Source organism: Pituophis catenifer, unplaced genomic scaffold (genome assembly GCF_029215685.1).
Source record: "Pituophis catenifer annectens isolate HBS135680 unplaced genomic scaffold, rPitCat1.0.hap2 SCAF_3, whole genome shotgun sequence".
Classification (NCBI taxonomy): Eukaryota; Metazoa; Chordata; class Lepidosauria; order Squamata; family Colubridae; genus Pituophis; species Pituophis catenifer.
Window position 1 is genome coordinate 75,199,315 of NW_027256883.1, and position 15,312 is coordinate 75,214,626.

The following is a 15,312-nucleotide window of genomic DNA, read 5'->3' on the forward strand; positions in this document are numbered from 1 at the left end:
AGAATATGTTTGTTACAGGAGATACAAATATAAAGGCATAATATATGTGATACAAATACAAAGGCATATATGTATTACAGGAACCTAATGGTTACAGAATCTAGTATACCAGTATATCATATTCTAGTATTATTTATTATATCCTTATTATTGTTTCCCTTCACACATACCAGACTTATTTCAATAAATACTGTAAGTGGTTGATATTTCAGCTAGACCAAAGCAAGTACAATTTAAGACATTTGGATTTGGATTAATTCCAGCTTTTATTCATTTACAATACATATATCCTATCCTTCCTCAAAAGTAGTCATGGTTTCCTCAAGAAGCTTCTTCAGCTCTGACCAGCTGTCTGCAAGGAATAATAAATCCTTCCATTCCCCACCATCCAGTCAGAGCTGAAGAAGCTTCCTGGATGAAAAGCGAAACATCTTCAAAAACCCAAGAAAGTCCAGTTGCCTCCTGGGGGGGAAAAAAAAAGCACCTTTGGGAAAATGTTTTGTGGAGTTATTTAAGGCAACGATCCTAAGAGCATATCTGAATTTAGGAATTGGTCCCATTCTGGAGGAATGATTTTTGTAGGCATAGAAAGGACGAGGGGCCGCTTCGTCGCCCTGTTTGCAATGCGAAAGATCAGCTGCGCCACTGCCGCCGGGTTTCCGCCAGCTGCTTCTCCTCTCCTCCTTCTCCTCCAGCGGCGCCGGCGGGAATGGGAGCCAAACACACAAAACAATAAGCGGGCGAACCCTCCGCTGCCGCCGTCTTCTCCCCTCCCCACCCGCGCGTGCCAACCTTTCACAAGCCCGCTCTCCTTCGTCGTGCCCAATCTCGTGCGGGTATGTCATCGCGCTCCGTTCCTATTCCCTCCCCCCGCCACACAGGCAGCCAATCAGGACTTCCTTTCGGTCTCCTTCCCAATGAGAGAGCAGCTCTAGTTTTCTTCCCGTCCCCCTGGTCCTGGGGTTCGTTTCCTTGAAAAAGAAGCCTTGGTTGGCTGAACCGGGTCACTCGGTCGCCCGGCGGTCGCGGCACGGCGGTGGCTGGTGGGGGAAGAGGAACGTGCGTCAGTCGAGTCTGTGGCGTTCGGGGCGCAGTGATGCCGGGCACGGTTCTGCTAGTGGCGGCCACGGGAGTCGCTCTCGTTGTGGCCTTTCTGCTGCTGCTCTATCTATTGTCGCCGCTCAACCATCCCAAACCGCTGTCGTTATCCGGGGCTCACGTTGTGGTGAGAATCTAGCCGAGATGATTGCAGAGTTGGGGAGGGAAAAGGGAGGCTGGTGCGAAAAGATGACATTTTGCGGTCCTGCAAAATGGTTTGGTCTAAACCTCTGGTTTCTTTTCCCGCTTCTCTTCTCCACTCTTCCCAGCCTCTTTTACCGTATTAGATGCATGTTTGTACTCTGTGGGTTTTAACTCTGTCCACAATCCAATGGGGGTGAGTATCGGTTTCAAGATGCAGCCTTTCAAAAATGGTTTCTAGAATGGTTTCGGTTTATTATTAAAGTCGAAAAGGGTGTGAATGACCTCTGTTATTTTTAGCCTAAAGCGCAATACTACAGTACCAGGTGTTCCTTGAATTCATTCTTAAAGAAAAAAAAATGTGAATCGGTTAGGAAATGAACAGGATGTTGATGTGTTTTGATAGTTTTTTGCTGATTCCGCTTTTATGTTCTGGAATGTTTCACTTCGATAAATGAATACTCAGAATTGTAAGAGCATGATTATTATTATTATTATTATTATTATTATTATTATTATTGGTTAATTTTTAGTGAGATTCACAACCTTTGAGGCTGGTTAATAGCTCAGCAGCTCGAGTCTTAACCAAGGACCTAGGAATTGTTGTTGTTGTTATTATTATTATTAAAGATTTTGGTGAAAGAAATGCAAGCTGTAAATCCTAACCAAACATTTCTTAGCTGTATAGATTTTAATGTTGAACACTTGGTGTTCTTAAATTCAGTGTCATACATGCTTTAAAACAAGCCAATCTTATTTAGTCACAAAGGGGTGTTGGACTTCAGATGACTTTGTTTTATATTTGCGCTATTTAAAAAGTATGCCTAAACTGCATGTATACTTTATGACTGTTTTACCATCCTAAGAGTTTAGGATTGTAGACTGGCATGTAGGAATGTGAATTGCCTTCAGGTCAAAGCTAATTCTTGGGGTGAATTTAGGTTGTAGACCTGGGTAGACATTCTCGTCACTATTTCTTTTTTACTTTTATGAATAAGGCCTCAGGGGATCTTATAAACAATTTTATTGTACAATTGGCTTTGTAAAGAAGTGGATGCACTGCTTTGCTGACCAGAAGTTGGAAATCTCAGCATATCTGGAGGGTACCATGTTGAAGAATCTACTTTATATACAACCATTCTCTGAGAGGCCGAAATGAATTGAAAGTGTAATATAAATGAGGAGGAATAATACTTGCATGATCTAGACCTCGACATGAATCTGCCTCACACACACTAATTTATTCATTTATTGAATTTTTCCCTGCCACAATCAAGGAGACTCTTCTGCGTTATAGTATGCATCCAAACAACACAAAACAAAATACTTGTGGTGTTGTAGGCAGTCCATGAGATCTTAGTATATAAAGGGCTTTTCTCACAGATATATTTTTACTTTCTCCTTTTCCTGGATGTTTATGTATGTGTGGCTTAGAGGAAGCAAAGATCACAGAAGTGAAATGTCTAGACTTGAAAAAACTGAATACTAAGGATGCATGATAATAAGAACCTGTACAAAGCCTTATTAATCACGTTTTAACAGCATGTGTAGGCTTTTTATTTACATGAATGTAGCATATACAGCAGAGCAGGTGTTTTCTATTTCTAATAGCTTGAGAAAAAGTTTTCAAAGTTCATGCAAAATTTTGATTTTTTCAGACATGATTTGCATAAGTTAAACAAAAGTCAGAAGCTACAGTAATGGGTATAAATGAGGTAAATCCTTGAAAAAGAGCTCACGTTGCAATTATTTTATTCCTGTTCTCACATTACATTTTTTATACTTATTGTATTGATTTGCCACATTTAATAGAGATTCTTTTACTATATTTTTATAGTAAGTATCTGAAACCACTTTATATTCCACATGGACATACACCAACACACTTACCAGTGACACCCACGCCATTATTTTTCTAAGGAAGCGTGATGGAATCAAACTGGATTTTCTTGTTTCGTATATATAAGGATTATTGTAGAACAACAGATACTTGACAGCAAACAACCCCCTAATTCCATTTGCTCAAAAGAAGTTATTTTTTAACTAAGGTAAGGAATGAACAAATGCAGTAGTAACTCATACTCAAATTCTCAGATCATTACATAATGTTATACACAGATGTCCCTCTGTACAGTGGTTTAAAGCACCCTGTTATTAACACAGCTGCCTGCAATTACTGCAGGTTCGAATCTTACCAGGCTCAAGGTTGACTCAGCCTTCCATCCTTTCTAAGGTAGGTTAAATGAGGACCCAGTTTGTGGGGGCAATAAGCTGACTTTGTATAAATATACAAAAGTATGAAGGCTATTGCTTAACGCATTGTAAGCCGCCATATATATATATATATATATATGATGCGCCAACAATATTCTCACCATAGGAGATTAGATAATAGAATGCAGTCTTTACCTCTGTTCCTCTAGTAATATTCTCCAGGTTGTAATTTAGCTTACTTGGAACTTAATTTCTTTATTTGAAATTTATAAGAAAGTCAAAGACCAAAAAGAAGTGAAAAATCTCAGGTTTCAGTTCAGTTTGGTTACTTTTATAGAATTTTATTTAATATATTCACTGAAGTCAAGTTCTCATGAAAACCAAGCATGTTTTATACCGAAAGTCACTAGTGTCTTGGAGTTTTGCTGTGTTTTTAATTAAAAAACTGATTTGCATTTCCAACTTATAACCTGCAACTTCATCAGCATATTAATACGCATGTGGTGCAAAAATTACATGTACACATACTTTTGCATTTATCTAATGGATATAGTTTGCAGAAGAAAGCATACAGTAATGTAAAACTCAACCCCACACCAAAGAACTTGTTTTTTAAAAAGATCTACTGGGCATACAGTTGAGAACAGTCTTGCAGACAAGCCACTTGCAGTAGTAATTGAATGGGATCTTAAGTAACTGCTCTTTTCCCCCATTGCCCCAGCCAGACTTGGCCAGTAGGAGCAGCAGTACCAGCATAAACTGAAATTATTTAGTTGAACTTGAACTAGAAATTGAACTTAATTGCAGCAATCAAACCCGGCAGAACATTGGAAGCAATGCTATACATAATTTCCTTGTTTAGTCTCAAGGACTGAACAAAATCAAGGAATCATATAAAATATTACGGTCAAGACTAATGTAAAAATCAAAGAATTGTTACAAACTGTAAAAGAATACTTAGTGAATGCAAGTGACAGTGATGTACAGTATGATCAAGAATTAGCTGATTGCATAAATTGTCAGATGATAAGGCATAAATACTGAGAATTAAAATACTCTTAATTGGCATTAAGAGTTGGTCTGAGTATGAAGTTCTTTAAACACTTAAGTCCATTATATTAAACTTAGATATTATTACAAAATGTTTAGAGAATTTTTTTCAAAGGGATTTCATTCTGACATAGAGGTAGTCCTCGATTTATGACCACAATTGAGCCCAAAGTTTCCATTGCTAAGCAAGGCAGTTATTAAGTAAGTCATGTCCCCTTTTACTACCCTTTTTGCCACCATTGTGAATCATTGTAGTTCTTAAATGAATCATGTGGTCAGTAAGCGAATCTGGCTTCCCCCATTGACTTTGCTTGTCAGAAGCTGCCTGAGAAAGTCGCAAATGAAGGTCACATCACATCATTCTGGATCTCTGCAACCTTACATACGGTCAAGTGCCTGAATTTTGATCACCTAACTATGGGTCACTGTAATAGACATAAGTGCGAGAAGCGGCATTCGTCACTTTTTTTCAGTCCTGCTGTAACTTAGAACAGTCGCTAAATGAACAGTTTTAAGTTGAGGACAATGTGCAATATCAGATCTCCCAAACTATTGTGTTAATATTCATCCAGACTGTATGTAATGTGGTATGCATTTGTTTCTTTGTGTAATCGGTGGTTGTTTTTTTGAAGCAAGCATGAGTCACTAACGGTCATTGTTTTGCTGTCAGATTTGTTTTAATTTGCATTCATTGTATGTGACTAAATCTATTGTAGCTGTCCAGAGTTCAGTAAAATGGGCAGCATATAATTTTAACAAACAAAACAAAATCTGTTAAATCTTTGGGATATTATTTCTCTCTATAGATAACAAGATAGCAAGAGATGTCTGCCTGTTTGCCTTACAACAGTTCTTGGAGAAAAATGTTCAACTCTGAATATTCCTTCTGAGGGATGCCCTTTGGGGCAAGTTTCTGAAGCTAGGATCAAAATTGATATATTCTAGTATCACTTAAAGTCCTGAAAAATGGTAGGTGGTTGGATAGCCAGCTGCAGAATGAATTTTAAGAAATAAAAAGCTGGTCGGTGTGTTGTCTTACAAGATAACTGTGTTCCAACTTTATGCCTTTTTCCAACTAACTATGTTAGTTTTTCCAGCTAACGAAACAGATGCCTTTTGTTCCTTTTTTTAAAATGCAAATCTACCCTCCTGGGATTTTTATTTTTATTTTTATTTTTTTGTTGAACTGGATTATTTAAACGATAATTTGGAAAATGACTGCAGGCAGGAAAGGGTGTGTGGTAGAGGATAATTCTCTTAATTTGGTAACTACATAGATGGATTCCTGGATATATCTGTATTGATATACAAGATTCCAGTTTTCTTCTTATATTTATTACTTAATAGAATTTATTCAGTATAATGGATTTATACCCAACAGAGGTTTTATTAGACCAGCACTGATGATACCTGGTTTGGATAATGAAATGTCTACAAGAAAACAAGTAAGCTCAGAGAGAACCAAGGATCCCCAGAGGTTTTATTTCTGCTTATTATTATTTTAATATCTCAGTCTTTATTCAGGAGCTCAAGGCAGCCTATGTAATGTTCTCTCCTTATAACAGAGAGTTTAGAGTTTCCTAGCATACAGATAATTTTCAGCTTATGACCGGTTGCCTAACTTGATAGTGATTTTTAAATGTAGTCAGTCAACAATAGGCATGCCACAGGAAGGAAAACATACCCAGTTTTTTCCTACTTTTAGAATATTTATTCATAGTTACTAAGCTATTATATTATTTGACTTGAACCTACCTTGAACCAAAAATACTACCTTAAGAACCCATCTTTCGGTTGATAAAGTATTAACATGTGAATTTAAAAGATATTTCAGCTTCAACCAAGGTGGATTTGATTTAAATCGAGTTGATTTAAATCACAATTTAAATCATGATTTAAATCACTAGTAAAAAGGCTTGATTTAAATCAACTCGATTTAAATCATAATTTTTAAAGAGCAACTGTCATCTCTGCTACTCCTTTGACCCACTGTTGACTCACCGATAGTCCCAGTGTTGCAGAATATACAGCCTCATGCTACATAACTAAGTTCCATTTCATGCTGAATAAACTAAATTATTTATGTATCTTAAATAGAAAACTATCTTATGATAGATTTTTACCCCAAAAGTTTTTTATTAAAATAAATTCGATAAAAATCAAAAAAATCCAATTTAAATCAAAAAAATCCAATCTAAATTTTAAAAAATCTGATTTTTTTTATTTTTTTTAAAAAAATCATTGATTTTTATCCACCCTGGCTTCAACTATTGTTGACTGACTACATTTAAAAACCACTGTTTCCTATTTCTTTAGAACAATCAAGGAATACTGATTTACTTCTAAAATCAGTTTACAATATTAGGTCTATGTTTCAGGAAGTTTTATCCTGAAATCTATTACATGTTAGCATGTTACTGTGAGAGAAATTCTGACATTCATGAATTACATTTATTTTTTTCCTTTTGAACTTAATGTTAGTTTTAAAAAAGATAAAAGCAAGAATTTAAATAAATATAATACTTCCTTCTACAAGCTTTCTTTCTTTTTCTTCTTTAAAGAAGTACACTTCTCTTTTACAGGCCCAAATGTACATAGGAGTTTTTTTAGGAAACGTCTTCTGAAGTGGATCTGAACAGATTTTCAGAGCTGTTTTCATAGAGTTATCTCTTCAAACTTTCTTAAAGAGCCTAAGGAATTACTTAGATTTGGTAATGAATGCTCATATTCCCCAAACCAAATATTCATTATTTGGTAATAAATGTACAATATCTGTTACATCTATGTTTGATGACAAACATTTCTTCCTACTTCCATCCTTTCCTTCATTCCATCGTTAATAGATAATGCTAGATCAATATGCTAATTTTCCATTTTCAACAAGCTCCCAATAGCATCAGTTTAATTAAATCCTGAAGATGTTCAACTGGTTTAAAATGCAACTGAATTTGTATTTTAATCAATAAAATTGTTACTTTAAAATCCAAAGTTAAAATTTTAAAAAATTAAAATCATGTAATTCTAATTTTTTAAAAACATGGTAGTTTCCTGTTGCAGGAAAACAAGTATTCTGATATCTCAAAGAGACACTGTATGTTATGAATTACAGTCAATTTTATCAAATGCATCAGCTGTTATCTTTGGCAAAGAAAATATATATAAGAAGGCTGGAGTAAGAGGAAAAATAAAGAGGACAAAACAAAATCCAGAGTTGCACATAGTTATTATCCATTTTGACTGTAGATCAGCTATTGGGTATGTCAAACTGATGACATGGATAACACATACAAATATAATGACAGTGTATTGGCTCTTAAGAATATAATTGAAGCCATAAATTAAAGAAAAGTTAAAAATTATATTACATGATACACCCCCCAAAAAACTGTATGAATGTTGAAAAGAATTTATGAATATGAGAAAGATGTCACAAAAAACAAAAATAAAGAGTGATAAGATGTTGGGCAAGAACAGTGACTTTGAGATTAATCTATCATATTGCTTTGCTCTGTTGTAAGATATGGAAGATATGAACATTTTGGACCAAAATGAAAACATCCTTGAATCTGCTACATCTATTACACCGCTGAAAAAAACACTTTGTTACAGTCAAAAATCTCTGATGAAACTATTGATTTAATGAAAAAATGATGGACAATGAAGAATACCGGAAGTTTCACTAATAAACAAGTTAGTTGAACCATAAGAAAATGTATTTAAGAAGAAACATGTCAGCATGTGAAAAAGGCAACTGAAGAAAACAAGGGATAAATAGAGCAAAATGCAAGCTTATAAATACAAGAAAGAAGGTTTTTGCATTAAAACATGAAGATGGCTCTGTGTGGAGAGCAAGTGAGGAAATGTTAGAAACAATTGGAAAATTCTTTTCAGAGCTATACAAAGATCAAGATCACTCAAAAGTAACAACACTCATGAAAGAGGAAATGCCAGATATTTTAGTGGAGAAAGTTTAAAGTGCCATAAAATCAATAAAAAATGACAAAACTTCAGGAAATGACTGAGAAAAAGAAGAAGAAGAAAAATACCCGATGCATGGAAAAATGCTGAAGTGATTCTTATACACAAGAAAGGGGGCCAAGATGATTTAAAGAATTATTGCCCAATAAGTCTTCTTTCAGTCATCTACAAGGTTTTCACCAAGAAGGAGAAACCAGAAGTGTCACGGCGAGACTGGCTGGAAATTAGTGGGCTCCAATGAGCCCGGTGAAAATCCAGCCAGACAAATCGCTGTCAGGGGGTCATCGGACCGGAACCATCTTGTAGGGAAAGTGAAGAAGGAGAAGAGCCTTGGACAACCAAGAGGAAGAGGCAAATTCCACGGAAGGTCAGAGGCAGCTCTTTGATCTGGCAGCGAGGGCAGCAGCCATTTAAAATGACCACTTTGAAGCTGGGGCAACTGGAATAAGATTTTGTGCAAGAGTGGTGTTTGGACGGAGTACTGATACCGGGTGAGTGATTGGCCAACTCACAGGTTAAAAAAGTAATTTTTTTCCCGGCGAGGAAACGAGCAGCTAATTGGCACCTGGGAATTTTAGTGGAGGGAGAAGAACAAAGAGGAAGTTAAAGTACTAAAGCCCAGGAAAGAAAACTTTATATTTGGATCTAAAATTGGATTTGGAGTAATTAAAATTAATTTTTAAAAAAGGAAACCCAAGGGAAAGTATTTTTTAATGAAGATTTGAAATAATTTTGACAGTTCTGAAGTTTGAAGGAAGAACAAAGAGGAGGTCAAAATATTAAACCCCAAGAAAAGAAATTTTACAACTGGATTTAAAACTGAATTTGGGAAAATTAAAAACAATAAAAGGAAAAGCAATTTGAGAGAAAGTATTTTTATGTGGATTTAAAGTACTTGTGTAAACTGGATACTTCGTTGTTTTGAGAATTGTGGATTGGAGAAAGACATCTGGTAGAAAGCACTACAACAATTGGCCTTAAAATTCAAGGAAATAATTACAGTGACCTTGATCATGATAAGAGCTGTGAGAAACTTTAAGGAGTATTTGTTTTTTCTTAAACTGCTTGGTCTCGACTTCTAAAGGAGGTGAACAATAATAAAGCATTAAATTGGAGTGGATTAGATAAACATTTGTACTGGATATTAGTTAGAAAGAAAAAAGAGACTATATGGACCTAAATCTTAATTAACATAAGTTGAAATACCAATAATGTTTTAAACTGACAATATGGAGTCTTGGATGTGTGAGGACTTAATTGAGATGCTTAAAAATGTGCATGAATCAATAAAAATAAGGGCAATAAAAAGTCAGAAATTTTCTAAGAGCATATAAAACAGAAAAAAGAGAACATAAATGAGAAACAAGAAAACAATGTTGAAGAAAGAATTGAAAGCAAAAAGTTAGATGATTACACTGGGATTTACAGTGGCAAAAAAAGAATGGATAAGGGGGAATCTTTTTCCCCCCAAAAAAAGCAATCTAAGGGAAGAGAAGGAAATGGGAAAAGATTAGGTAACAGTGGGGGGGGGGCCAAATTAAGCGAGTGATGGCTTAAAAGCCAGAGAAAGGATTCAAGAGAAAAGACACAATAAATATAAAAATAAAAAAGAAGAAGAAGAAGGAAAGAAAATCGGACGAAGGGAGAAAATTATTAAAAAATGGAATTCTGGAGAGACCAAGAGAAAATGGTTAAAAGGTGAAGAATAGTGGAAAGGAAGAAGGGAAATAAGGTATATATTAGTAGATCTAAGGGAACTGTATTAATATTAGTAATTGTGAATGCAAAAATTAAATACGATGATGTATAGTGTATTGTAAAATGGAACAGCAGATGAAATATGAAGTGGTAATTAGGTTTAATTATGAAAATGAAATTAAGATACAAAATGGGTAAAATAAAAAAAATAAAAAAAAGATATAAAATGGAAATGTAAAAAAAACTGATGGGGATTTTGAAATAATATGTTGTAAATGATGAAACAAAATAATTAATTGATGCTATAATAGAAATTAGGAATTAAGGGCAGATAGTGATATTACTTATTATGTATTAAGAAGAGATAAGATATGATGTGGAAGATCAATTAACTTAAAGGGTTTCAAAGTAAAAATTGAATAAGATGAAGTTTATTGTTTATAACCAAAAAAATGTATGGGGATTATAAGAAATATACTTTATAAATGGAGAAATAAGATAAATAATTGAAGTAAAGCTAAGAAATCAGTATTTAAAGGGCGGATTGTGATACTGTTTATATATTATGTATAAGAAGAGATTAAGATAAGATAAAAAAGTAGAGAAAAATAATATCATGGCAGAAAATGAAATATGTAAATTGTATCTGGAAAAAACAAAAAATATTGGAATAGGTTATAAAAATCAATATATAATTATGTTATAAGTTGCAAAAGATGTGACCCGGTCAATACTCTGTTCATAAAATATGTATGTAAAAGAAAAATTTAATAATACTTGTCTTTAAAAAAAGGTTTTCACCAAGATAATAGCAAAAAGAATATTGAAAACATTAAATGATGCACAGCCAAAGCAACAGGCAAGTTCAGAAGTGACTATAGCACAATGGATCACATCCAGATTGTTCAGCAAGCTAAGTATAATTTTCAAGAACAACCTCCCCCTATGCCTGAAGAGAAAAGTGTTCGATCAGTGTATGCTACCTACTCTAACGTGCTGGTGGAACATGGACACTAACCTCACAATCTATACAAAAGCTGTGAGTGGCGCGAAGAGCCATGGAAAGATACCATGCTCGGCATTACAAGACAAGATAGACCTGCACAGGGATTACAGAACAAAGTATACAATATCATAAAGAGAGTAAAAGAATTGACATGGAAATGGGCTGGTCACATAGCAAGAAGAACTGATGGCAGGTGGATCAAAGCAGTCATAGAATAAAAAGCATCCATGAAAAAGACCTAAAACAAGATGGATCGATGACATCAGCAAGTATTGTGAGCCCAGTTGAAAAAAGAAAGCTCATGACTGTATTGGTTGGAAACATGCAGAAGAGGCCTTCATCCTCCTGCAGTGGATAGGCAAAAGTGATGATGATGATGATGATGATGATGATGATGATGATGACACCCAAATACTCATCACTCAGAATAACATCCCACATGTTTGATAAAATGAGTTTTGAACATGCATGACAGGTATGAATTTAGCCAAATAAAGATGTATAGATAACACATTAACAAATCTTAGATATATCTGTATATACTTTTGTCCACAAAAAAGTTTGCTACCATTCAAGGATGCAGGGTGGGTTGAGCGAAAATTTTAATGTCTGCCTTAAAAGGCATGCTACTGAAAGCTGTAAAGCATTTTTGGTATTGAACAAAAATTTAAAATATGCAGGTTTTTGTATTGAATTCCATCAAGTGCTGAACTCCATTTCCAGCAATCGAGTTAGCTTGGATAAATAAGGATAATACAGTAGGAGTTGCAATTTAGCAGCATTTAAAGAACAATAAATGAAAATTGATGTATTGTTGGTATCAGAGAAATTTTCAAAAATATATTTATATTCCCTCAGATTCCCTGAGTTGCCCCTGAGGGACATTTTACCAGGCATGGTACATTTGTGAAAAAGCTAAGAAATTTTGGATACAAAATACAAATACATATAACAATATAAAGAATTTTAAAAGTCGATATTGCAACAAAAAAAAACCAGAAATTTTTACTTAGGACAAATTGATGTTAAACTGGAAAAGACTCATGGAAGGTTAATTTTATGTATGATAACAGCAGCAAGATTAGTATATACAGAAAGCTGGAAGGAAATTTCTACAATGAAGAAATGGATCGTAAAAATGTCAGAATTAGTGAAAATGACAAAACTGACATAATTTATCAGGGACAAAATAAGTATTTTTTTAAAGACTAAAAAACTTTAAAGGACTTTTTGCTAAATGAAGAAAATGTGAAATGATGTTTTATGAATTTAATGATAGAAACGTGTGAGATACAGGTAGTCCTCAATTTACAAGCATTTGTTTAGTGACCAAAGTTACAAGGGCACTGAAAAAGTGACCGAGGGCTGTTTTTCCCACTTATGACCATTGCAGCGTCCTCATGGTTATGTGATCAAAATTTGTATGCTTAGAAACTATATCATAATCTTGATGATTGTAGTGTCCTGGACCTTTGTTACCTTCTAACAAGCAAAGTCAATAGGTAAGCCAATTCCCTTAATAACTGTGTTACTAACTTAACAACTGCAGTTATTCACTTACCTGTGGCAAGAAAGGCTATAAAATGGGCAAAACTCACTTAACAACTGTCACCCTTAGCAAGAGAAATTTTGGGCTCAATTGTGATTGTAAATCAAAGTCTACCTGTAAGGGATTGAAGAGCTTTTTGGAAGAAGAGTTAAGGAGAGGAGATAATAGGTTTGTTAATATGTGTTGAAGAGAAGGTTGAAAGTCATACTTTATAACTTTCCCCTTATATTTTCTTGCACTTTTTTATTTTCTAAATTTTTATTTAGATTTCCTTTTTTACTTGATATAAAATCCTCAATAAATACAAATTTTTAAGAAGAGAGAACCTTAGATTCCTAGTTTGTGATTACATAACTATATGTCAATCTGCCTAGCTATCTGTAATTTGTCTTGAGTACAGTTACAGAGAAATACCTCAATGCAGTGATATGCAAATATACCCCAACTATATCATATTATGATTTATAAACAGAATAGTGGATTAGGGTGTAGATTAGGATGTAGATAGATTAGTAGTAGATTAGGATTCACAACTCAATTAAATAATTAAGTTTAAAATGAACTTGATTGTCCATGAAGGCAACCTGCAACCATTTATATTATTGTTTACCATCTTCATAGTATTAGCCATGGACCAGAAATGTCCCATTGTATATGGAAGGAAAATGCTGGTGCATGCAAATGTGTGGCTCCTACTTGGAATTCTTATTTCTAAGAGCTGTACAATGACAGATTATCAACTTCATGACTTTAATCCATATCTCCTTTACTTAAAGGTAACTGGTGGTTCCAGTGGCATTGGGAAAAGCATTGCTATTGAATGCTTCAAGCAGGGTGCTTTCATAACACTGATTGCAAGAAATGAGGTAAATTTTTAAGTTTATTTAGTAATTGTCGTGTTTTAAGCTAATTACAGATTATTAAACAACAGTGACCATATGGCACTGTTCTTTAATTAAATGCATTCTGGGATTCAAAATCAAGCACTGATGGCTGGAAAAAATAGAAATTAAATTAGTGATAGCAAACTCTAACTGAATTTGTGGCATTTCTAGTAGTTTTTTAAAAATAGAGACCTTACTCTTGTAAATTTGGGTCAGATGTAGGAAAATCAGGATAGGATCACATCAGTGGCAGCCATTTAAATAACATGGATTGTTAAAAAAAAAAAACATGGATTGAGTTTTGAGGAGGGAAAGCCAACATTCTATTTTTATAGAATGGTTTCTCAGTGCACAAGGAGCAATATTTTCTACTTCTTTGTGCATGTAACTCAGCAATCCAGAGGACAAAGCACAGAGCTGGCATTTTTTGTCCCACTTTTTCATGTGTGACTGGTCCTAATCTACTGTCTACTGTCAAACTTCAATTTTGCATATGGAGATGGGTAAGTTTTTATTGGTGGAATTCAGCAGGTCTCTACTGTAATTTTTCACTGTAGCCCCACAAGGCTTAAGAGTGAAATGGTTCGAAATCAGCCACTTTACTGCTGTAGAAACATTTCTATACTAAACAGAGTTTCTCATTCAGGGTGTGCAAAACATGAAGAGACATTAGTCATAGACTCAAAGAAATTGTGTCCATTTCTATTGAAAAGTAACCACAGTTCTACAAAGTTGAACAATAGCATGAGCAAACAGCCTCCACAGAGATATATCAATAGAGCAGAATAAGTACATTTAGTCCAGGGGTGTCGAACTCAATTTTATGGAGGGGCAGCATCAGGGTTCTGCTTGATTTGGGGGCCCAGGGGGGGCATGGTCAGCTTGATGTCACTTGTCGAGGCTCCGTTTTCAGCCATGACAGCCTCCTGCAGCCCTCTGCCAGCAAAAACAGAGCCCAGGGGGCTGTGCACGGCCTACCCGGGCTCCATTTTATTTTATTTATTTATTATTTTATTTATTTGATTTGTATACCGCCCTACTCCCGAAGGACTCAGGGCGGTGAACAGCCAACAATAAAATACATAAATACACAAAATTTAAAAACCCGATAAAATCAAATTAAACTTTTTGGCCCAGACAAATTAAAATACCCCAATAATTTAAAAACAGATTAAAATTTACATATTTAAAAAGGGAAGAGATCAGGCCAAGCCCGCTTGATGGAATAAAAAGATCTTCACAGCACGGCGGAAGGAGCGCAGATCCGGGATCCTCCGTATCTCCGGGGGGAGCTCATTCCAGATGGTAGGTGCCCCCACAGAGAAGGCTCTCCCCCTAGGGGCCGCCAGTCGACACTGTTTGGCTGACGGCACCCGGAGGAGTCCCTCTCTATGAGAGCGTACTGGCCGGTGGGAGGCTATTGGTGGTAGTAGGCGGTCCCGTAAATAACCAGGCCCTAAGCCATTTTCAGCCGCAACAGCCTCCTGCAGCCCTCTGTCAGTGAAAAAGGAGACCCTGGGGCTTTCTTTTTTTTCTTGAAAATGTTTTGATTCTCATCCAAAAAGCTTCCTCAGTTCTGAAAGCTTCTTCAGTTCTGGATTCATAACTGAAGAAGCAGCCTCCCTGTGCTCCATTTTCACTGGCAGAGGCACCGCAGGCCAGTCCTTTGCTGTTTCCAGGATGGCCCTGCGGGT

At 35.4% G+C, this 15,312-nt stretch overlaps 1 protein-coding gene across 1 annotated transcript in view; it reads left to right on the top strand.

The window, feature by feature from the left end:
• Positions 1–1,054: 1,054 nt before the first annotated feature.
• The window catches only part of KDSR (3-ketodihydrosphingosine reductase), a 36,132-nt gene continuing 21,874 nt past the window's right edge, over positions 1,055–15,312 (top strand). Inside the window, exons 1-2 of the mRNA XM_070942560.1 lie at positions 1,055–1,225; positions 13,511–13,600. Of these exons, the coding sequence (XP_070798661.1) occupies positions 1,097–1,225; positions 13,511–13,600 (219 nt within the window). The 5' untranslated portion in view covers positions 1,055–1,096. The remainder of the gene's footprint in view (positions 1,226–13,510; positions 13,601–15,312) is intronic.